The sequence below is a fragment of the Vicia villosa genome, linkage group LG1, assembly GCF_029867415.1.
Source record: "Vicia villosa cultivar HV-30 ecotype Madison, WI linkage group LG1, Vvil1.0, whole genome shotgun sequence".
In the NCBI taxonomy this organism is placed as follows: domain Eukaryota; kingdom Viridiplantae; phylum Streptophyta; class Magnoliopsida; order Fabales; family Fabaceae; genus Vicia; species Vicia villosa.
The window spans coordinates 39,444,733-39,465,759 of record NC_081180.1 but is presented as its reverse complement, the minus strand read 5'-3'; the positions used below and the strand labels follow the sequence as shown (position 1 = coordinate 39,465,759).

General features: G+C 32.9%; 2 protein-coding genes across 3 annotated transcripts; one reads left to right on the top strand and one right to left on the bottom strand.

Moving 5' to 3' along the window:
- The first annotated feature begins 2,157 nt into the window (after positions 1-2,157).
- On the top strand, positions 2,158-4,495 carry LOC131604586 (riboflavin biosynthesis protein PYRD, chloroplastic-like). Its single transcript, XM_058877022.1, has 3 exons — positions 2,158-2,685; positions 2,781-3,079; positions 3,539-4,495. The coding sequence occupies exons 1-3, from the start codon at positions 2,413-2,415 to the stop codon at positions 4,158-4,160; spliced, it is 1,194 nt and encodes a 397-aa protein (XP_058733005.1). The 5' UTR covers positions 2,158-2,412; the 3' UTR covers positions 4,161-4,495.
- A 2,377-nt stretch (positions 4,496-6,872) lies between these two features.
- Positions 6,873-19,001, bottom strand: LOC131634849 (protein NUCLEOLAR FACTOR 1-like). Of its 2 annotated transcripts, none has more exons than XM_058905474.1 (24): positions 18,817-19,001; positions 18,636-18,718; positions 18,237-18,355; positions 17,781-17,961; positions 17,256-17,394; positions 16,687-16,810; positions 16,379-16,476; positions 16,186-16,302; positions 15,750-15,830; positions 13,598-13,782; positions 12,673-12,745; positions 11,863-11,922; positions 11,708-11,746; positions 11,521-11,609; positions 10,363-10,427; positions 10,108-10,154; positions 9,739-9,798; positions 8,943-9,014; positions 8,609-8,638; positions 8,408-8,502; positions 8,147-8,252; positions 7,908-7,970; positions 7,611-7,682; positions 6,873-7,331 (listed from the first exon to the last, which is right to left on the bottom strand). In XM_058905474.1, exons 2-24 carry the CDS (start codon positions 18,686-18,688, stop codon positions 7,254-7,256), a joined length of 2,046 nt encoding a protein of 681 aa, XP_058761457.1. In that variant the 5' UTR covers positions 18,689-18,718; positions 18,817-19,001; the 3' UTR covers positions 6,873-7,253. The 2 variants fall into 2 exon arrangements, with proteins under 2 accessions (XP_058761457.1, XP_058761461.1); XM_058905478.1 differs by having other exon boundaries at positions 17,256-17,322.
- Positions 19,002-21,027: the final 2,026 nt, after the last annotated feature.

Sequence of the window (21,027 nt, the reverse complement as noted above, 5' to 3'; positions counted from 1 at the left end):
TAACCATCAGACAAATACACAACCCCCTTCTTAGTTAGAAAAATGTCAAGCTTAAATGATCTGACATCAGCCACATGCACAACCTTATGAAAGGCACCTTTCCTCATGTTTCTTCGGGTTGATCAATTAACTTCAAACACAAGAGAATGTGGGGGGACAAGGTGAATTGTGTTATATGGTTTTAGAAAACTTTTTACAAAAATATTTATTTTTATATTGATCAATTTTAAGAATAAAGATGAAACAAAGATTTAAGAACGAAAGATAAATTGCAAGAAAATAAAATAGAATAGTTAGAAAAATGCACATAAGGATTTATACTAGTTTAGCCTGAAAGTATATGACATACTCCAATTTCTAAGAGTTTCATCTTGAGAGTTCCACCATCAACTTCACCGTTTATCACATGATTAACCAAATACCTCCTTACACCAAGATTTTACTCAGGTTTAGCTTGCAATCTTTATAGAAATTACAATGTTACAAGAGAATGATACTTTTGATTTACAATTATAATTCAAACTGTTTCAGACAATAATACACAACTCTTACGTAAATATTTTGCTCTTTCAGTACTAAAATAATGAAAAATATATAAAACAATTGTAAGAAGCGGGTGAGTAAGAGAGAAGAGTTGATATCAGATATCTTGTGTTCTAGAGTGAACACACAATCTCCTTTATATATGAGAGAAAGTTGAGAGAAAAAAGGAAAGAACTATGGGTTGAAGTCACTCTCTAATTGATTATCTTGTGGTTTTAATCAATTATACCTAGTTAATTAGGAAATAAACTAGTCAAGTTCGGAGCCTGATTGATTAAGAGGGTTTATAATCAATTAGGTGGCGAGTTCTCTCCATAATCGATTAGATGCGTGTTAATTGATTAGTGAATGAGTATTCACTTTCCTAATTGGGTTATCATACTTCCTAATCGATTAACATAAGGCCAAACATGAATTTTAAGAATATTTTGAAAGAGATGAAATTTGTAAAATTATTTTAAGTGTGTTTGTGTGTGTGTGTGTGCATGCGCGCATTACTTTAGTACCTTGAGAGCTACTCATACTAATTTACACATTATCGATCCTAAGCATATAAAAATATACCGAAGCACATGATGAAGCGAGCTTTCAAAGACTTAGTTCCTTTGATGTTGATTTTTAATATTTGGCTTTCTTTGCTCTAAACACCGAAACCTTCTTAGCTCCGCTTTTTGATAAATTTCCATTTTTTTCTTCTATGATGATGCTCATGAATATTTTCCTTTGTCATCATCAAAATCACAGTTGAATTTTAAGTTACCTACACAACACATCAAACCATATTTTTTCTTTTTTAATGATGACAACACATCTCTCACAGAAATGATAAAGCATAAGTATTAAGATGAAAATTATTAGAGTGGTCAACTCTCCTTCATAGATAAATATAGTATACACTACTTCTCCTAAGATAAACACATGAATAGAACATATAACATACATTTCAAATTGAAAAGAGAAAATAAGAAAAAGAAGAAGAAAAAATCGCATAGAAAATTAATCAATCTATAATTAATTTAGAATTTCTAACTTAGTTCTTATGAAAATGATATTTTCTTTAGGAATAAACTTAGTAAAAGTATATGCCTATTGAATAAATTAAGACACAAACTTAATTATGTGATTCTCTTTTTTCACTACTATGCCCCTATATATTAATTTTCACATTTTTCAACAACTCCACTGCCTATAATAAATAAGGGTATTTTAGTAAATGACATTAATTTTATCATGAAAATCAACACATCTAATCATTTTCTTAAGAACCACGTAAAACTCAAATAAAACATTTATTATGAGACAGAGGAAGTAGTAAATAGTGTCTAATCTCAATGTATTTTATCCCACAGTAAAGTATCGGGTTGTTAGTGTGATCTATACTTCCACACACCAATCTAACCTCTCGATTTTGTAGATCTATACGATATTTGCAATGTCTCTAATTTGTAATTGCTCTTACTAATCTCACCATTACTATCCACGACCGGTCCGATCGGATTCATTTAGCACCGGTTCAACCCGTTTTATGATGTCATTGCCAGTGTCCGAACCGGAAAGTCAATGACTTTCAACAAACCGTACTTCAAAATCCAAATCAATGCAAGTGTTGTTGTTATTTCATGCGTGAAAACGAAACAACAAATTGACGATGTTCTGTTCCTCTTAAATCTCTGTCTTTTCCATTACTCTTCCGCACAGGACTTTCAAGTCCCAAATCCATATCACATTTCGCATCATTCACTGTTATCCATCCACATGTTTTCGCATCATTCATAAAACCTTTCTCTTATCTTGAGTTTTTGTTACTTCAATTTGCAATGATTCAATTACAACAATTCATAGTAGTAACCTAATCCAATCAAATTAATCATGCAAGCAGTGCGGTTATCAGTTTTAGTTCCATATTACAATTCCAGATTTTCCAAATCACTTTCATACAGACACAGTGGGAAGAGTAGCTATGTCATTTGTTCCCAAAACAATCATGATGAGGATGGATTTTACATGAGGAAAAGCGTCGAGCTTGCCAGAAAGGGTTTGGGATACACAAGCCCCAATCCATTAGTAGGATGTGTTATTGTCAAACATGGCCAAATTGTTGGCCAAGGTTTTCATCCTAAACCTGGTCAACCTCATGCTGAGGTTTGTTGAATTCAAATCATAATTTTTGTGTCACTGCATGATACTCCAACCAGGGACATACATACATGTTTTAATTTGAATTTCTATATTTTCAGGTCTTTGCTCTGAGAGATGCTGGTGATTTGGCAGAGAATGCAACCGCGTATGTCAGTTTAGAACCTTGTAATCATTTTGGGAGGACTCCACCTTGTACTGAAGCTCTCATTAATGCTAGAGTTAAAAAGGTTGTTGTTGGGATGGTGGATCCAAATCCTATTGTGGCTTCCAAAGGGGTGGATAGATTGAGAGGTGCTGGAATTGAAGTTGTTGTTGGTGTTGAGGAAGAATTGTGTAAGGGCATCAATGAGGCCTATATTCATCGCATGTTGGCCGGAAAGCCTCTGCTTACTTTGAGGTAATTCATTTGGGGCTGTTTCTGGTGTTGTCATAAATATGCCGTAAGTTCAATGTTAGTGAAATGTTTAGAACTGATTGTGGAAATATAGACAATTCGGAAACTCACTATCCAAATTAAACTCTATTTACAATCTACTTACATTAGATATTGTTGAACAGCTAGTAACAAAAGAGAAATCGAAACCTAAATCGCAAACTACAAACACAATATTTGTTAACACAGTTCGGCCAAGTGTGCATACGTCTGCGTTTATAAAACAACCATAGTTCCGTATTATTTTTTTAATGAATTAGGGTTTCAGTGTTACAATCTATTAGCTTGGCTCCCCTGACCTCCTTGATCCTCTTCTTGTAATAGCTTATCCTTTTCCTGCATTACAAACTTGTGCTTCATAGCTCAGCCTTTTCCTGCATTACAAACTTGTGTTTCATAGCTTAGCCTTTTCCTGCATTACAGGTATTCTCTTTCTGTCAACGGGAACTTGTTGGACTCACTTGGGAATGGAGTTACCGACTCTGGTGGATACTATTCTAAGCTATTACAAGAATATGATGCAATTATACTGTCTTCTTCCTTAGTCGGCAAAAGTTTTTCAGTAGACTCGGTACCTTTATCTCAAGAACCTGGAGCTAATCAACCTATTCGGATCATAATGCATAAAGATTCTGGTTCTTCAAATCAAATGCCATTAGTCATCAATGATAATAAAGCGGTAATCTTTACAGATAGTAGAACAGCGACAACTCCTGAAGAGACTCAACAAGGAATTGAAACTGTATCTGTTGATAAAATAAATCTGGATGTGATCTTGGATTATTGTAATCGTCAAGGATTGTGCAGTGTTCTGTTAGATATGAGAGGGAATTTCAGTGAACATGAAGAGCTTGTTAAGGAGGGTGTTAAGAAGAAGTATATCAATAAATTTGTGACAGAAATTTTGCCAGTTTGGGATGGATGTAATCAGAATGATCCTTTATTGCCATTCAAGAACTTAGATCAAGGAGTAAAAGTGGAAAATTTACGCCCGATGGCATCGGCTCAAAGTGTTGTAATTGAGGGATATTTGAATTTTAATTAATTGGATCAAAAAATGCTCACAATTCCTATTAATTATTCTTTCTGTGATATGCTTTTACATGGCATTTTGTGCTCGTGTAGAATAAATCTTAACGGCAGTTTTTGCATTTTACTTGGTGGAAACTCAGGGTATTATGCTATGAGCGATTATCTTTTGCTTGCATTTATTAGTGACCACATTTTTTCTGAGCTGGAAGGTGTTGCTTGTGTGCTGCATTTTTCATTTTTCATGTGGACTCTAAACTGTTGATATGAGCAGTTTGATTTTTGATCTGGATTCTGGATAGTTTGTGTAACAGACTCACAAAAAAAGTACTTAATTTAAGCTTCATTTTACATCTGTGTTGTATATCTTATAGTTTGTCATCCAGAAATGTTTATTGCTACAGTTAGAAAGATCGCATAATTTCAAGTGTTACATTCAAAGCATTTTTACCCTGGATTAATCAACCATTAGAGCAACATTTTTATTCATTTCCTCTTACAAATAAGCCATTTGAGAGGACACCCAAGTACAAAACATGCACAGGGACTCACATGTAAGAGCATTTGATAGTAGGCATTGGTGCTGCTACAGACAGTCAGTAGCAACTGACTCACATGTAAGAATAGGCCAGGTCAGTTAGGGTCGATACACTCTCCAACCATCTGTTCAAATAACTCGACTGCATTGGACGCCTTTCTATTTATTCCACGTCGATAGATCATTGCAGATTATGCAACTGCTTCCCTTTTTCTCTGGCCATGGAATAGCTCATATGCCTTGTCAATGCTCCCTCACTTTGCATACAAGTCTATTAATGCAGTGGCCAAATGATCATCCAATACAATTCCATAGTCATAAATGTGTGTCTCAATCCAGTGCCAGTGATCTAGATTCCCCAATTGTGAACAAGCTGTTATAACACTAGCCAAAGTCATCTTGTCCGGATGTAAAGAGATTTCTGGTTTAAGTATGCCATTAAATAGGTCAAGGGCTTCTTTTGGTTTGCTATTTTGAGCATAGCAAGCTATCCTAGAATTATACAAGCGCATATCTTTATCATCCATCCAGTCAAAGAGCTCACCAGCAGAATCAACATCGCCACTCTTCGAATACCCAGCGACCAACTATCATAGTTATCAAAGAGACACTTTCTCCTAGGCATCGCATTGAAAAATTCTCTTGCGGAAATCAAGATTTTTCTCTGGCAAATTTCCAAACAAATAACAAGTCAGCTCCATTTCTCCTCCTTTGGCATTTACGAAACCATAGAATTTCAAGAATTTCCTAGGAATGTCGTCAAAAAAACATTGAGCCTCATCCAAGTTACCAGCTTTTATATACCCACCTAACAGAGAATTCCAAGAAACAACACTTTATAAGGTAACCATGAGATGATTGAAAATCACTAAATTTCTTTTGTATTTAATTTGGTAATCAAAAATAAAAATACAACAGTCACATATCAAGCCCCAGCTCTGCAAATGGGGCGAATAACATGTTTTTGGCACCTCTAACGAGAGTAGTCATTGAACGCCCATATGAAGATTCCTTTCTCTACCGCAATCTTGTACCTCGTTTTCACATGGTCTAACATTTCTTACCACATGGTCTAACATTTCTTACGCACTACAACAAATATGTTTATTTATGCATAATTCAATTGATGGTTGAATGCAGGTTGTTAGGCTCATCATCTGTTACACGTCGGTATGGACTACAACTTTACCCTTCATTCTCTACATCGTTGATAGATTACACTAATATTGTTACAACTTTACCCTTCTTACATTCAGAGTACACATCGGTATGAACTACAACTTTACCCTTCTTTCACTACATCGTTGATAGATTACACTAATGCAGATTGAGGGGCCACTCATATACCTGGAGATCTACATCTAATTATTGTGTTTTAGTGACCACTTGCTTTCATGGTCTTGCAAATGCCAAACGCCCAAACCACATTATCTTGCTCCAAGCCAAATATTGAGTCATTGCTAATGTAGTTTTTAAGTTTTTTTGGATACGTAATATACTTTTAGAGTTACGTTGTCCTATCTCAAAACTACCCTAGTCTATTGTGAAATATACTTTTAGAGTTACGTTGTCCTATCTCAAAACTACCCTAGTCTATTGTGATAATGTTAGTACGATAAACTTCTCCAAAATAATTACTCCCTCCGTCTCATAATAAGTGTTCCTATTTGTATTTTTTCTTTGTCTCAAATTAATTGTCCATTTACAATTCCAATACATCAATCATTATTATTTTTCCACTATTATACCCCTATTTAGTAACTTTCACTTTATTCAACTACTATATTAATAGGGGTATTCTAGTAAATGACATTAACTTTTTTACTAAAACCAACACATCCAATCATTTTCTCTTTTTTACTAAAACCAACACATCCAATCATTTTCTTAAAAACCGCGTATTGCTCAAATAGGACATTTATTATGAGACGGAGGGAGTAGTTTTTATTTGTAGTTGAAAAATATACTGAGAAAGAAAGATTGTTATACTCAATTGCTGGTTGAAAGATGCCAATGTTCTAATGTCAACAACCACAAGCACGTTTAACCCTACAAACAAATCGAGTGTAGTTCAAACAAAATCATCAAGAAATTTAGTTTAAGTAGCTCTTTAATGTTTTTGAAAGCTAATATACCAATTCATGTGGGCGTTTGCTTCAGTAAGATCAAATAAAAGTCAAGACCAATCAATTGATTTCATTTTACATTCATTAAAAAATAATAAATTCCTAGAAATAAATATTTCACCACCAAGCTAACGCATGTATTCTGTGGAAATATCATCTAACACCCAGTTGACCCTGGCAATTTTAAATATTGTTCCTTTTAAATTACTTCTGCATCCATGTTTCGTATACAAAAAAAATTCTATAGTTACAGCTGAATAAAACATAGATGGATAAGAAAAAAAACTTCCTACAGAAAAGCTATCCTCCAGTATTATTGTTCGGTAAGAGCCGGTATCATTTCACTCTTCAAGCATCCTCAGAAAAAGCAAATTGACTACATTCTGTCGAAATGAGTTCCAAGAAGCTGCTTTGCATTGTTACAACCTTGGAGTACAGCAGAAATCTAATCGCAAAAAACAAAAACAGGTTTCTCCGAAGCCACCATGGTTTTTGCAGGAGTAGTTCCAACTATTCTTTCCAGCTACAAATAATGAAGGAAGAAAATCAAAAGGAACGTAAGGTTACTTGAATTGCAAAGATAAATTTTAACAGGCACTGCAAAAGACTACTATCCTCCCACAATTTAAGAAAAAAATCAGGAAGGACAGTGTAGCTTTTGCCAAAATTACTATAGCTCAATGGCAATCCCTCTAAAGAATAAACCACACCTTTCTATTCAAATATTAATACAAATCCGCATACTCTACATTCCATCAAGTAGCATAATACTGAAGGGACATAAAAGAGAGTGAGCCATTACCCGAAACTTGTCGAGGGGCGAAAAAAGGACGGTACACGCAGCATTTTCAGACCCATCAAGCACATTTACAATCTGCAATAAAAATGATGAATTTCAGTGAAACGAATAAGACCTGAGATTTAAGAATTAGTTTTCACTTCGTCTCATTCACATAGGTAAAATGAGATAAAATAGTACAAAGCAAATCAACATAATAAAAAGTAAATCAAAGAGTAAATCAAAGAATTAGGCTGGGAAATAATTCCAAGACTTTCACAGCCATGAAAAATATACTATTTTATTTACAAGCCTGCTTACCTCAGGATAAAGCTCCTTCCTCTCTGGGAGAGAATACATGATTAAATTCTTAACCCCGCGAATCTGCAATGAAGTAGTAAACTAAATTTGTCAATTTTGCACCAATTAATTGTTGAGTAAGAGGAAAGAGAGCATTTAAAAATAATTTCAAAACCACCAAAACATACCACTATTAAATACTAAAGAAGTAACTATCATAAAGGGAGGGAGAAAAAAAAAACTATTTCACTGTACACAACCTTGTATCTGTGATAAAAATGAGATCTCTCAGTGTAAAGCATAATTTTTCTCTTCCCTTCAAAGAACCAAAGCCGTGCACGAGAAATATCCTTTTGGGTTGAATACCTAAATAAAAAAGATCCACAAATAAATTAATTACAATGGAACATGAGAACTACATTTTAAGAATATGCAAAAAATGCATTATGAAGTTATGATTAAATATAAGTCACTGATAAAATTAAAGCTATAATAGCACGATAATAGAAAGGGCTCCTTACTCCCCAAGCAGACAGAAGGAGGCATCCTGCGACTTTAAAAAATTTCGGATTCGAATAAATTCGAAGTAAGAACTGATAAATAGCATGATTCCTCCCTGCATAAAAGATTTCGTTAAAACAATTATTAAATATCTGTATAAAAATTTAAATTATCACAGGCATGCATGCTAGAAAAAAAAAAGTTAATTAAAAATATGTTACCTCATCAGAATCTTTTATTCTTGGGAAAACCTGCAAGAATGATTCACATAATATCTCAGTACAATTTTGTGTCATAAATTTAAACTAACAAGCACGTAATAATCATTCACTTAATAAGCCTACTAAACCACCGCTTATTCAATTTGATTTGCATATTATCCTTCATATAGAATTTCAGTCTAAAATGTTGCAAGATCATGTCTATTTACTTCAAACGTGAGCCAAAATACTGGACAAAGACTAGCAATGACTGCGAATTGCGAGAAAGAAAGAATGGGCTATAAATTACTTGAACACAACAAAATTTTCAAAAACATGATTCCATAATGCATACCTTCTTCACAAAATAATCAAAACGGTTGTCATCAGCATCTACTATTGAGTCTATATTAAACCGTACATAAACCTACAAGATAAGATATGGAATAAGTATAATCTGAATAGAATAAAGAGAAAGAGCAAACCTACAGAGATATATCTGAATAAATATTGATAAAACAGGATAAAGAAAAATGATAAGCCTGATTCCTGAACTCTATGAAATCAAATTAACAAAGATGGAACATTCGTATATTAAATAAATTAATCATGACAAGAAAGAATATTCAGCCAACATAGCATAATTATATGGGGTGTCATCAAAAAACAGTCATTTTCCAGTTATATGACAAGTTTAACACTACGAGCAACAATCCAATTAATTCCCCATGGACTTAGACTTTGTGAGCCCCTCGACAGACCCCCCATTATGAACAAACGACAAATAAATCACGCATGATTCTAACAATATGCAATAATTTCAAAGTTATTTGTAATTTAACAGAATGAAACTTTGATCTTTAAGCTAGCTTCTTGGAGTGAGTTACAGGCTTAGACCATTAATTACCATTTTTTTAATGCAATATCAAGTAATAATACAACATTGAAAATCATTCTACATAAGATCAACGAAAATTGAGGAGTAATAATATTGCCTCCTAGATTAACAAAATAAACTTAGACCTAAATTGCTTCCTTCCAATATGAAATGCATAACATGCATCAAATAGAACTTCACTGCATTGCAATAGCATAAAAGCACCAAATGCATATTACTTTCACAAATAGCAAGCAGTTTTAAGAAAGCATGCCTGTTGAATTTTAGGGAGCACTTTTTGTAGAACACCTTTATATTCACACATCAGCTTCACCTGCAAATAACAATTAAAAAGACTAATTACAGTAAGATATAAAAAGCAGAAACATAATTATTTTGATTGGTCTAATTGCTTCAAACCATACACTTCATTGCAATGTTCTCTATGCATAACGAGCCATATCAACTATGCCCTTGAGTTGAATTGTATATATAAGAGTAAAATAATACAAAGGACCGGGAAAAGATTGAGATATTTTGATCAGGTGACAACTTCTCAGCCATGACATATCTCTAATCAGCCTGAATTGAAACCTTAAACCCAAGAAAATAGATAGAAAAGGCAACCAAATATGCTACATACCTTCCCTTCATAATTAGAACACTGATGATTGAACGAAGCGTTTATATCTACAAGGAAATATGGAGGTTATAATATGTTAGGCCTTGTTTCAATCATATTAACAACTACCAGTTATTCAAAAGTCGAATTAAAGAAGAATGGGAAGACCCTTGCCCAGGATAACAGTTACATATGGTTTTCTACAAAGAAGAAAAAAACAGGAAAAAGTTGAATTGTTCTTTATATTTTATGCCAGCAAGAAGGAAAATTCATTACCTGGATTAGAGAAAAAACCCAGAATTATTGTTTGCCTGTAAAATCTGGCATGCTCATCAAGATACCTAAACAAGAAATACAAAGTTATGAATCTCAATATATTTAAGGGAATGTATTTCAATTTTCACTTCAGACCCCATCGTCTATAACAATCTTAGAGTATCATTCACTTCATGCAACACATAAGCAAAGTATTGAAATTACGAGTTTCTGATAAAAGAAGAGGAATAAGAAATAGGATTATCGTGTAAATTCTTAATCTTAAATAAATAGGGAAATGAAACAAACCATGATAATAATAAATAGAAAACTAATCCTAGGAGATAAACTAAGATACTCTAACATGATATCAAAGGTATCATCATGAGATATTTCAGATAGTCCAACATAATGAATTAAAAAAGAAGGGCAGTCCTTTATGTGCCACCCAACTGAGTAGAAATCATAGAGAATACAAATAGCTTGCATAACAACAGGCATGAGATCTTTTGTACTAACCCAGCTTCAGCCAAAATAAATTTTTCACATTAACTAAATTGCATTCTTTTGACCCATAGTGGCATATACACTACATACTTGTAGCTTTCAAATTCGCAGACCTTGTGACTCAACTCAAGTGTACTGATTTTTCTAATTCACACACATCTACACAAGTGTGTGAGTGCAAGTCTTGTCACTTGGGAAAAAATAATACCGAGATAACACACAAATAGTGTTAGTTTTTTAATTTTTACTACTTGTGTTTCAAAGCAGTTCTAATAAAAGCAAAAAAAAAAAATTGTGAACTTGATGGACATCTGACCACTGAATAAGCCACAACACGAACACCCTATAGTGTTTAAGGTCACTCATTCATCCCACTATCGGGGACTTATAAACACTTGCTATTACACTTTTCGTTCATTTTATGTGTAGAAGGATATCTTATCCTCCTCCCTTATTTTAACTTTTTTGTTTTAGCTGTAAGATAATTTATTTAGTTTTTATAATGGAAAAAATAAATAAATGGTCTCGCAATTTTAGTCAATGACAATATTTTTGCCATATGCCAAATTAAAATAACAATGCAAAACAAGCATACAAATTCTATATTGATCAAGGAGGTAGTGGGAAACACAAAAACCAGCTTCAATGAAGAAAAGCCAGAATAGAACATACCATGGTCTAATGCGCATAACATCTGTTCTGGGTTGCTTCGATGGTAAGCGGTTCAAGTGTTCAATAACTGTATGCACATGAGACCAATTCTGACAAGTTTCAACAATAATGAGAAACAGAATTCATACTGTAGTTAAATAATTGGTAAAGTGAGTTTGTTGCAATAACTTAAACAAATAATACAAACCTGCATTGCTATTACATCTGCATGATCAATAATGAGAACCTGCTTAGAAAAACACACTTTGTCAATTTCATACGATATTAACCATATACACGGTAGTCTGCCTATCCACATAGAGATATGAAGTATAATAGAACAATTATGAGTAGGGCAATTACCTCTATGGATGAAAGAAAATCTACATCTTTTTCCTTATTGCTTCCAGTCTCTTCAATTTTCTAAAATTCAGACCAATATGATGTTAGCTTATAAGCAATACATTAGAAAAAATGTTCAGCAAAATTACCCAAGCTTGAGAGGATTATTAATAAAAACCAATTTAAATTCATACGGAGGAACAAAATATACGGCAAAGTTATTGTTGAGATATTTCTACAAATTTCTCATTGTAATTTAATGGGGAACTCATTATAATTACTATAAATTTCTCTGATTAGTACCAGTTTCTATCAATATTCTTCTCCATGACTGATATTCGACTCAGCTCTGTAAGAATTGGATGTAGGGTTCATGCTCATAGAGTGGTGAACAGAGACAGAAAGTAAAGAAACTGAAAAATAGGGAGTCATTAAGTGGTTTGGGAGAGGAACATAGGGATTGGAGTGATAAGGAGGTCATGGGTTCAACTCCCACCTCTAAACAATTAACAACTAACACTGGCTATTTCAAAACAATACGGAAAAAAACAGAAAATGGTATCACATTAAGTTGAGATTAACTTTGATAAAATGTTATTATGAACTGAATAGGCTGAGAACGCCTACTTTAAGTACAAAAGGTAGTAAAGAGTTTGTGACAGCTAGCCTTAGTACACATTAACCTACACTGCATATACACGGGATAAAATAGAAGCTAGAACTATACATTAACAAACTCTAATAAAAAAAAGAGCAAAAATAGATTAACATAGTCAACTATGAATTAAAGGAGACTAAAAAAATCAAAAAGGAAAGAAAAAATTGGCTTACATTAACTAAACAAAGTGGTGAAGCAATAATTAAGTCAGACGTATGGAAATCACTGAACAACTTGATTGTCTTCCTGCAAGGATCGAAGCATAAAACATATATTAAAAATATGATAATAAATACATGTTGAATTAGGTTGCAACAAATATAAAATTTGAAAAAAGAAATTTACATTCAGAACACTTTTGAGTGTGAAAATATATAAGATGGGAGATGGTAATTTTTTATTGGTTTGAGTAAGTAAACTAACTCAGGCATAAACACTTTTGTTTTCAATTTCTAATTTCACTTTTAATTATAAAAAAACCACCTTCATTTCCTATTGTTTCTTGTTTTTTAAATATTTGTGTAGGAAATAACAAACAATAAAAATGTTATTTTACTATTTCCTAGACAAATATTTGAAAGTATGAAACAAAGTGAAATCAACAAGGCCTCTTTCATAGTTGAAGGTGAAAACAGAAACTTAGAACGAAAAACTTTTCATAAAACAAATAGGCCTAGAGATTTTGCATGTGACGGTACCCCAAGGCTGCATTAAGGATCTTTTACTATTTATTGTAGTGTTATATATGATACTGAAGCAGCTGCTGGAACGGCATAATCCATGATATCAAATAATAATTTTAGGCCTTCGTACATGACAAACATGACTACTGATAGAAGCTATAAAGGTAAAAATTTACCAAAAATAATTATTAAAGTAGATCAGCTACAGATATAATTTAGACTTAGGAAAACAAACTATGCTTACACCAACAATCACATCACCATCATCCATTAAACAATTGAAAAAATAACCACAAATAACAAGGATAATGACTATAATTACAGATGTTGATGGGGGACGTCTACAAGTTTCCACAATATGTCTTGGAGTAGGAAAGAGAATAAACAATGCTTATAATGATAGAAGTGTGATTACCTAGTAAATTTGATGCCAATCATAAAGTCGTCCTCATTATTGCCTTCAAAAAGTAATTGAAAGTCGTCCGGTTTGGATGACTTCTGAAGGTCTGCATTTTCAGGTTCTTCACCATTTTCCTTGTCACCTTTATGTTCTTCACCTCCAAATTTAGTGGATAAACGATCCATATGCTCAACGTTGACCTGGGAAAAACAAGCACTAATATTACAAAGCGCCACTAGAATATTTAATCTAGCTCTAGAGAAGTGTAATAGAATAAAACAGAAAACGTTAATAACCAGCACTTGCAACAATGAATCAATGACCACAAACATAAGCAGAAAGTTATATGAAATCATTTTAAAGCAATGTTATCAACCGCAGCCGCTGTAGCAGGCGATTGCGGATTCGTTGACATCAGCTGTGATGCGTTCAACAGATGTGGCAGTCACAATCATGTCATTCTGCAACCCATTTCCATTTTTGCACCAACAGTTAGGTTTACTCGCCTACACTAAAAAGACAAGCAGAAACAGAACCATTTGGTGAACTCTACAGATTCAACTAAAACTCAGAATGTTCATCAAAGTCTTCAATGAGCATATAACTCAATTTCAATTTCAGAAGTACAAATTAGGTTATTCCACATCACATGAAGGGTTTTTAATTTATAAGGATGTTATATAAATTAGGCTCAGTTTCCAACCCCGCTCTTTTTCCCATCTCGGCCATATCACATCATCCTCCACTTCAACCAATATTCTAGCCATCGTTCCTATATGTTTTACTAAGCCGCCCACTCCTCTTATGCATTCCTCACACGTCTCTGTCACACCTAGCTCAACTCAATCAGTGTTTACACCCTCTGTGGACAATCAATTAGCATTAAGGTAAGCTTGGTTGACAGGGGATTTCATCAACATCCTATATTTGATTGCACGTGGACATTTGCACTAGTAATCAAATCTGTTACAGTTCATGGAGTGCTTTAATAATTACAAATTTTTGGACTTTACAAAAGTAAGATGTCAACAACTTTTTTTCTAAAGGGGGTATGTGAAGATGAAGTATACATAACTTAACCCTCGGGTCTGGAAATTTAGACAGGTCACTATTGTGCAGGCTTAACAAAGCCATGTCTATGCTCAAATAGAAACCCCGTGCTTGGCTTGGATGTCTGTTCTACATTACTTAAGTTTGGTTTCAAAGCTAATGAGATCTGTCTCTTTTCATCTATTCCAAAGTGTCTGTTACTTTGTGGTTTAAGTTGATGACATTATTATCATAATGACTACAATTACAATCTGTCCGGTGCTTTATGAAAAGGTCATCAGTAAAACCTTTGGGTACGGTACATTACTGCCCAAGATCAACATGCTAATGTTTTGACAAATCTTTCTCTCCAACACAATACTAGAATGGTGATCCAAGCTCAAGGTGACTGACTTCAAGACAGCTTTCCACCACCACTACTCTTCTAATTTTTTTACAGGTGGATGTAAGAGGATAATGCAATAAACTGATCAGCTGTACAGCTTTCCACCACCACTACTCTTCTAATTTATGTTGTGCATCAGTTTTGTTGGAAAGACAAATGTTAGTATATGTTAGTGTTATGGCGTGGATAGAGATAGAACCCTCAACTTCCCTATTACTCCACTCCTTAGCTTCCCCACCCCAACCACTGAACCAACTTCATATCACGTCATTATGAATAAGTTATTGACTGCTAGAACTGATATAAGAGTATAACTAAATCTAACTGTTTTGTAACAATTCATTAGGAAGATTAATCTGAACCTGGATACATACGTTCATATTGGTGCATTGTACTCTTTAAGTAATAATAATTAAACTTAGAGTTAACTCCTCTCTTTCTCTCACAAAAGCACTATTTCATTACAACAAGCAGTGAAAGCATTTTGTATCCCAAAATATAAGCACAGATAAGGATAACTGACTGAATTTTATAGCAATACAATCTAACCAGTAGGACATTTTATTGAAATAACATGCGCAAAAAAGGGTCAACCAAATGCCCTGTTTAAGGGTTGAAAGCAACACCTCAGAGTCTAGAACAAGCATTGATATTATGTCATGTTCGATAGTCCAGAGTATAGTTAGCTTGACAGCATTAGAAATCAATTTTAAAAGTAGAACACTAAGTTACCTTGTAAGCTGAAGGTGTAAGTTGTATAAGCCTCTTTACAACACGGTACATAATACTTGCCAATGGCAACAAAATTAAAACCTGGATCACGCAGCAGAAAAAATATCTGTTCAGTATCCTTCACATTTCTTAAGTAAAACTTGAGAGTTCATTTTAAGAAAATATCAAGGGAAATCTTCAATTATAATAAAAAATCATCCATCATAAGGAAACTGTTAGAAATGTAGAGAGAGTAGAGAAAGATTGTTTCCATATTGTAACTAACTTCTGTTATAAAATCAATGCTTAGCTTTTACAAAGAGGTGACACCTGTTTATATAGAAACAGGTCACTGGCTATTACAGGTAAGCAAGAGGTAGAAACTGCCAGGTGGCAGTTTACTACCACACAATAATATCTACTCTAATAGAAACAGTCGAGACAAAAGGCCCATTACCTTAGGACGAAGAAACCCTTGATCTCGGAATCTCTCAGTATCAGCACCCTCTTCAAGCCTAGACAGTTTAGCATCATTCTTTTTAACACAATCTCTAGTTCTGAAGACGTGATTTAGCTGTGCAAAACAGCTATTCAGTAATTATGTAAACAGCCTCCATATTTTATATAGAATGAAATGAAAATTTGCTTACAGAATGCATTATGTATGCATCCATGATGCTTATGTCTTCAAGGCCTTTTAGATAGAACGGTCTCTTGTTACAGTGAAGTATATCACGGTAGCTGCTGCCTGGAACCAAGTCAACAAGACGTAAATGCCCAAATAAGGATTACGAAAATCAAAGTTAAAAGTATATCATATACAAATGGCAACATTATGCCTGAGTCCCCTGTAGCAGGCGACAATCAACAAATAATGCAAAACAGGAACATCAACTAACTAGGTGAATTTTGCTATAACAATAAAGAGCACTATACAAATAATGTTTCAACAACTTACAAAGGGAGAAAAACATTTGTTGTTTAGGTGAATTAATATCCTTGCCTCCGGATGTCTTGGACACGTCCATCCAATGCTCATGTAACTTTGCCTTCAGACCATGACAGGAGTTGATATCAAAATCCTAGAAGAGAAAGCAGCAAAGAATGTAATGTGTACTTGAGGCAACAGAAGTTGAAGGAAGAACATCTTTTATAAGCCGGTGTAAGATTATGATTTTTCTTGGATGTGTCAAAAAATGAATAATATAAAATTGCAACAAAGCAAAGACGTGCATAATGATAACGACAGGGGAAATTTAAAATAATAACCAACAACCGAGTCCTTTTTCCCACTAGGTGGAAAAGGGAAAAACCAACATTAAAGGGAAAGTTTTATCCGTCAAAAGATGTTTATTCCATTTGAAACAAACCACTGCATAGTTTATTTTGACTGCAAGGATAACCATTCCCCATTCCTTAATGATAAGGTATACTGATCAGCATGTGGTTATAAACTGGCTATATTTGAACTTTCATAATGAGGCAGCAGAGACAGGAAATCATGGGTATACCAATAGCACTATATACCTCCAAGATGTTTTCTCCAGTTCCTATCCATTTGCTATTTGAGACACCGATAACTGGTACATCCCAGCTGAATTTCAAATTCTTTTGGTTGTTAATTTCCTCTTTTGATAAATCATGTTGCAAATGTAAATCAAAAGAGCTGAGAGAGAAGAAACAAAAAACAATGTGGGATTAAGATAGATAAGCGAACATGGTATTATCATGACCTATGTATAATGATCAAGAAATACAAAAAGTAACAATATCAACTAGCTAGTTAGAATTAATCAGATTCATTAAAAAAACATGGAAGAGATGTCAAAATCATAAGTGATGCCGTTAAAAAAGTATTTAATATGGAAATCAGTTGTAAAACAAATTTAAAAAAACTATGAACAGATATAGCAATTTCCATTTCTAATTAGAACTAAGATTGAAGAGCTTTGGTGCATCTATCCGCCGCTTAGCTCTGTTAATTTTTGTTGTTCTTTTCTCAAATGAAAACTTTTCTATCCCAAAGAAGAGAAGCGATTTAACTTTACAAACCTCAAATCCACTGAATCCTTAGATGTTGCTCCACCATTTGTCATAATATCCTCTTCATCTGAATAAGAAAACTCAATGTCCTCTTCACTCTCAGAACCTTCTATTAATCCAGAATCATTGTCGTCGGGATCTGGCAGCACTCTTTCCACAAAATTACTTCTAGGAGAATCATCTTCAAACCCTAAGAACATTAAAATTTAACAAAATCATCAAACAGATATTCCACAAATATATAATTATCTTACGCTGTCAAATATGAGGGGAAGACTAGAGAAAACAAATCATTAATCACAGCCTAACAAAAGAACTTTACTTGTACTTCTATAACGATGAACAACAACCACAAAACCTTTTATTCAGTGAGCTTATTCCTATAACATCTAATCAAAAACCAGACCACAAACCCCATACAAAAGTCATGATAAACATGTAATAAAAAAACATGATTAATCAAACCTTCTCCATCACTGTCATTCTCCGGCAAGCTCTCAGATTCAATGATGTCAACCTTTGTCACTTTCTCCTCCCTTCTACCTTTTTTCTTTTTTTTCTTATCATTATCTTCTTTCTTTTTCCTGTAAAGACAGGCAGAGCAATGTGAATTTCATCAGTGTGTTGCTACTTGCTAGATGAGCATGATAAAACATTAAAATCATTTGAACAACGTAGTAATTTGTTATGAACAAGTGTAGCTCGAATTTTAAACACGCATAAACAGAATTAAAAGCAAGCTTATACAAAATAGCTGAATCCGAAAAGAGTTCAAAAGCAAGCATATAATTAAAGAGAACGAAAATCAACCAATGCTATAAACAAATATCAGTAGTAGCAGTAATATTAGTCTATTAACGTTACCTTTTCAGGTTGGAAGAAGAAGAAGTAGGAGTGGCATGTTTACACCTCTTCATAGGGTTAGGGTTTGTGCTTAGATGATTACTCTGCATACACAAAAAGGAAGTTAGAGTAAGGAAGAAAAAAGCATTGCTGAACGAAATTAAAATGCGGATTCAACAGTTCAACCAGCAACTGGACTCACCGCCGTTGGTGTTTTCCGGTAGCAAGTTCCCGATATAGGATTCGAGCACCAGACTGAATGTACTGTCAAAAGCGGCGGAGGGATGAACGCGAATTGGAACGTTAAAATTATGAATCCTATTTACTCTTTGCACGGTAGTTCCTATTTGCTTTTGGGTTCTCTAATTTATGAGTCGGGCTTATTTTGCGACTTATTTATACTTAAAATTTTAAACCTAAAATATTAGACTCTAATTTTTAAAGTTTCTTAAATTAACATGCCGTTCCTTATAAATAGAACTTTTGTTCTTTTTTTTCAATCAATCTTTGCTCATATTTTTATTTTAATAAAAACAAAAAATAATATTTTTTTTTAAGAGACAAGAAAGATATTTAGATTTAAAAGATCAACTAAAATTATTGTTAAGATTTACTATGTATTACCTACGATAAAATATTTAGATTTTATCAATTTTAAAAAATTATTTTCAATAATAAAAAATAACAAAATAAATTATTTCATATATGTAATGAAATTTTCAAAATATCCCTTAAATACCGATATGTATATCCGAACTCATCAAATTTTAATTTTTATCTCATATATTCGAAGATACATATCCGAAAGAACCAAAATCAAGATTTCGGATATACATATTCTAATTAAATTCAAATTTTAGTTATATATATATTAACTATCTAACCACCAACCTGACAATGGTACCGGATATAGATAAATATAATAGTGATACATAAAATAGTAGATATAATATTAAAGATTAAAGATAATCATAAAAGTAAAGTTAGATGCGGAAGAAATATTGAAAATATTAAAAGACATGATTTTATTTATGAAAAATACTTTAAAAGGATGACAAATCAAGAATTTTAAGTCCTATGACTGAAAAAACTCGAATGTCTTTCGCAACATACAAATGATCCTTTAATATGCAAGGATCCACACAGACTTGAAACTAAAATAAACTTAAGCATAAATTTTACAAAAGGTAATGACCCACATGACATGAATAATTGAAGTAAAAAAAAAAACTTTAATAAATTAGATAGAGTCAATAATTCAAAAGTAAGTTTGAGTGGAAGATAATTGATGCCGACAAACGGAGGTCTTTGTTGTCCTTATGCTGTTATCTTCACCATAATTGATTTTATCTTCAAATAATGTTGACAAGTGAAATCTTCATAATCTTATCTTCAACATAATTTAATCCCTTCAAAAATATAACCGGGTCAAATCAGATTTTAAAATATAAAAAAAGATAAGATTTGTTCTGAGAAGGAATCGAACTCAAGACATTTAAGTCACATCTTATGCTTTTACCACTATGCCAATGTACATTGGTAACAAATAATTCGCATGATTTATAGTAATATTAAACAATTCTAAATTTAAAATATAAAATATAAAATTTGTACTCATGAGGTCTCAAACTCAAGTCCCTTCAAATTTAATGATAGTCACTTCACTCTAAATATGAAAAGTTATATAAGAGCGGGTGAATCAGTTAGATTAATCGGTATTAGTGAATTTTTCTCGATTATGAATGTTAGCAATGTTGTTCTAATTTTTTCGAAATTGTTATAATAGTTTCAAAAAAATCAGAACATTGTTAACATTCATTATCGAGAAAAATTCACTAATATCAATTAATCTAATTCATGCAACCCCTCTTAGATTATTTTTCATATTTACAATAAAGTGACTACTATTTAATTTGAAGGGACTTGGGTTTGAGACCCGTCGGTACCAAACTTTATGTTTTTTGTTTTAAATTTAGAATTGTTTAATATTACTATAAATCATGCGAATTATTTGTCACTAGTGTACGTTGGCATAGTGGTAAAGGCATAGGATGTGACTTAAATGTCTTGAGTTCAATTCCTTCTCAAAACAAATCTTATCTTTTTTTATATTTTAAAATCTGAATTGTTTAAAAATAAAATCGAAATTAAAAAAAAAATATATCAATTTAGTATTTAGAAAATTAAAAATTAAAAATAAAATACAACTTGACGGTTCAGTCACGGTTTAAAAGTAGAAGAAAAAACCGATTTGAAAAAAATTATTTACAGAAAGACTAATTTGACCCGGTTATATTTTGTAAGGGATTAAATCGGGTCCTTTTTTTGTAGAGGACTAATTTGGGTTCTGTAATTTTTGTGAGGGACCAAAATGGGTCTTCACTCTTAAACTTATCTTCAAAATAATTGAATG

Coding starts and splice junctions, on each gene's coding strand:
- LOC131604586 (XM_058877022.1), top strand. CDS start 2,413: ATGCAAGCAGTGCGGTTATCAGTTTTAGTTCCATATTACAATTCCAGA. Junction 2,686..2,780: donor CTGGTCAACCTCATGCTGAG/GTTTGTTGAATT, acceptor CTATATTTTCAG/GTCTTTGCTCTGAGAGATGC. Junction 3,080..3,538: donor AAGCCTCTGCTTACTTTGAG/GTAATTCATTTG, acceptor CCTGCATTACAG/GTATTCTCTTTCTGTCAACG.
- LOC131634849 (XM_058905474.1), bottom strand. CDS start 18,688: ATGAAGAGGTGTAAACATGCCACTCCTACTTCTTCTTCTTCCAACCTG. Junction 11,747..11,862: donor ATTTTCTTTCATCCATAGAG/GTAATTGCCCTA, acceptor TTTTCTAAGCAG/GTTCTCATTATTGATCATGC. Junction 8,639..8,942: donor TTGATTATTTTGTGAAGAAG/GTATGCATTATG, acceptor TCATTCTTGCAG/GTTTTCCCAAGAATAAAAGA.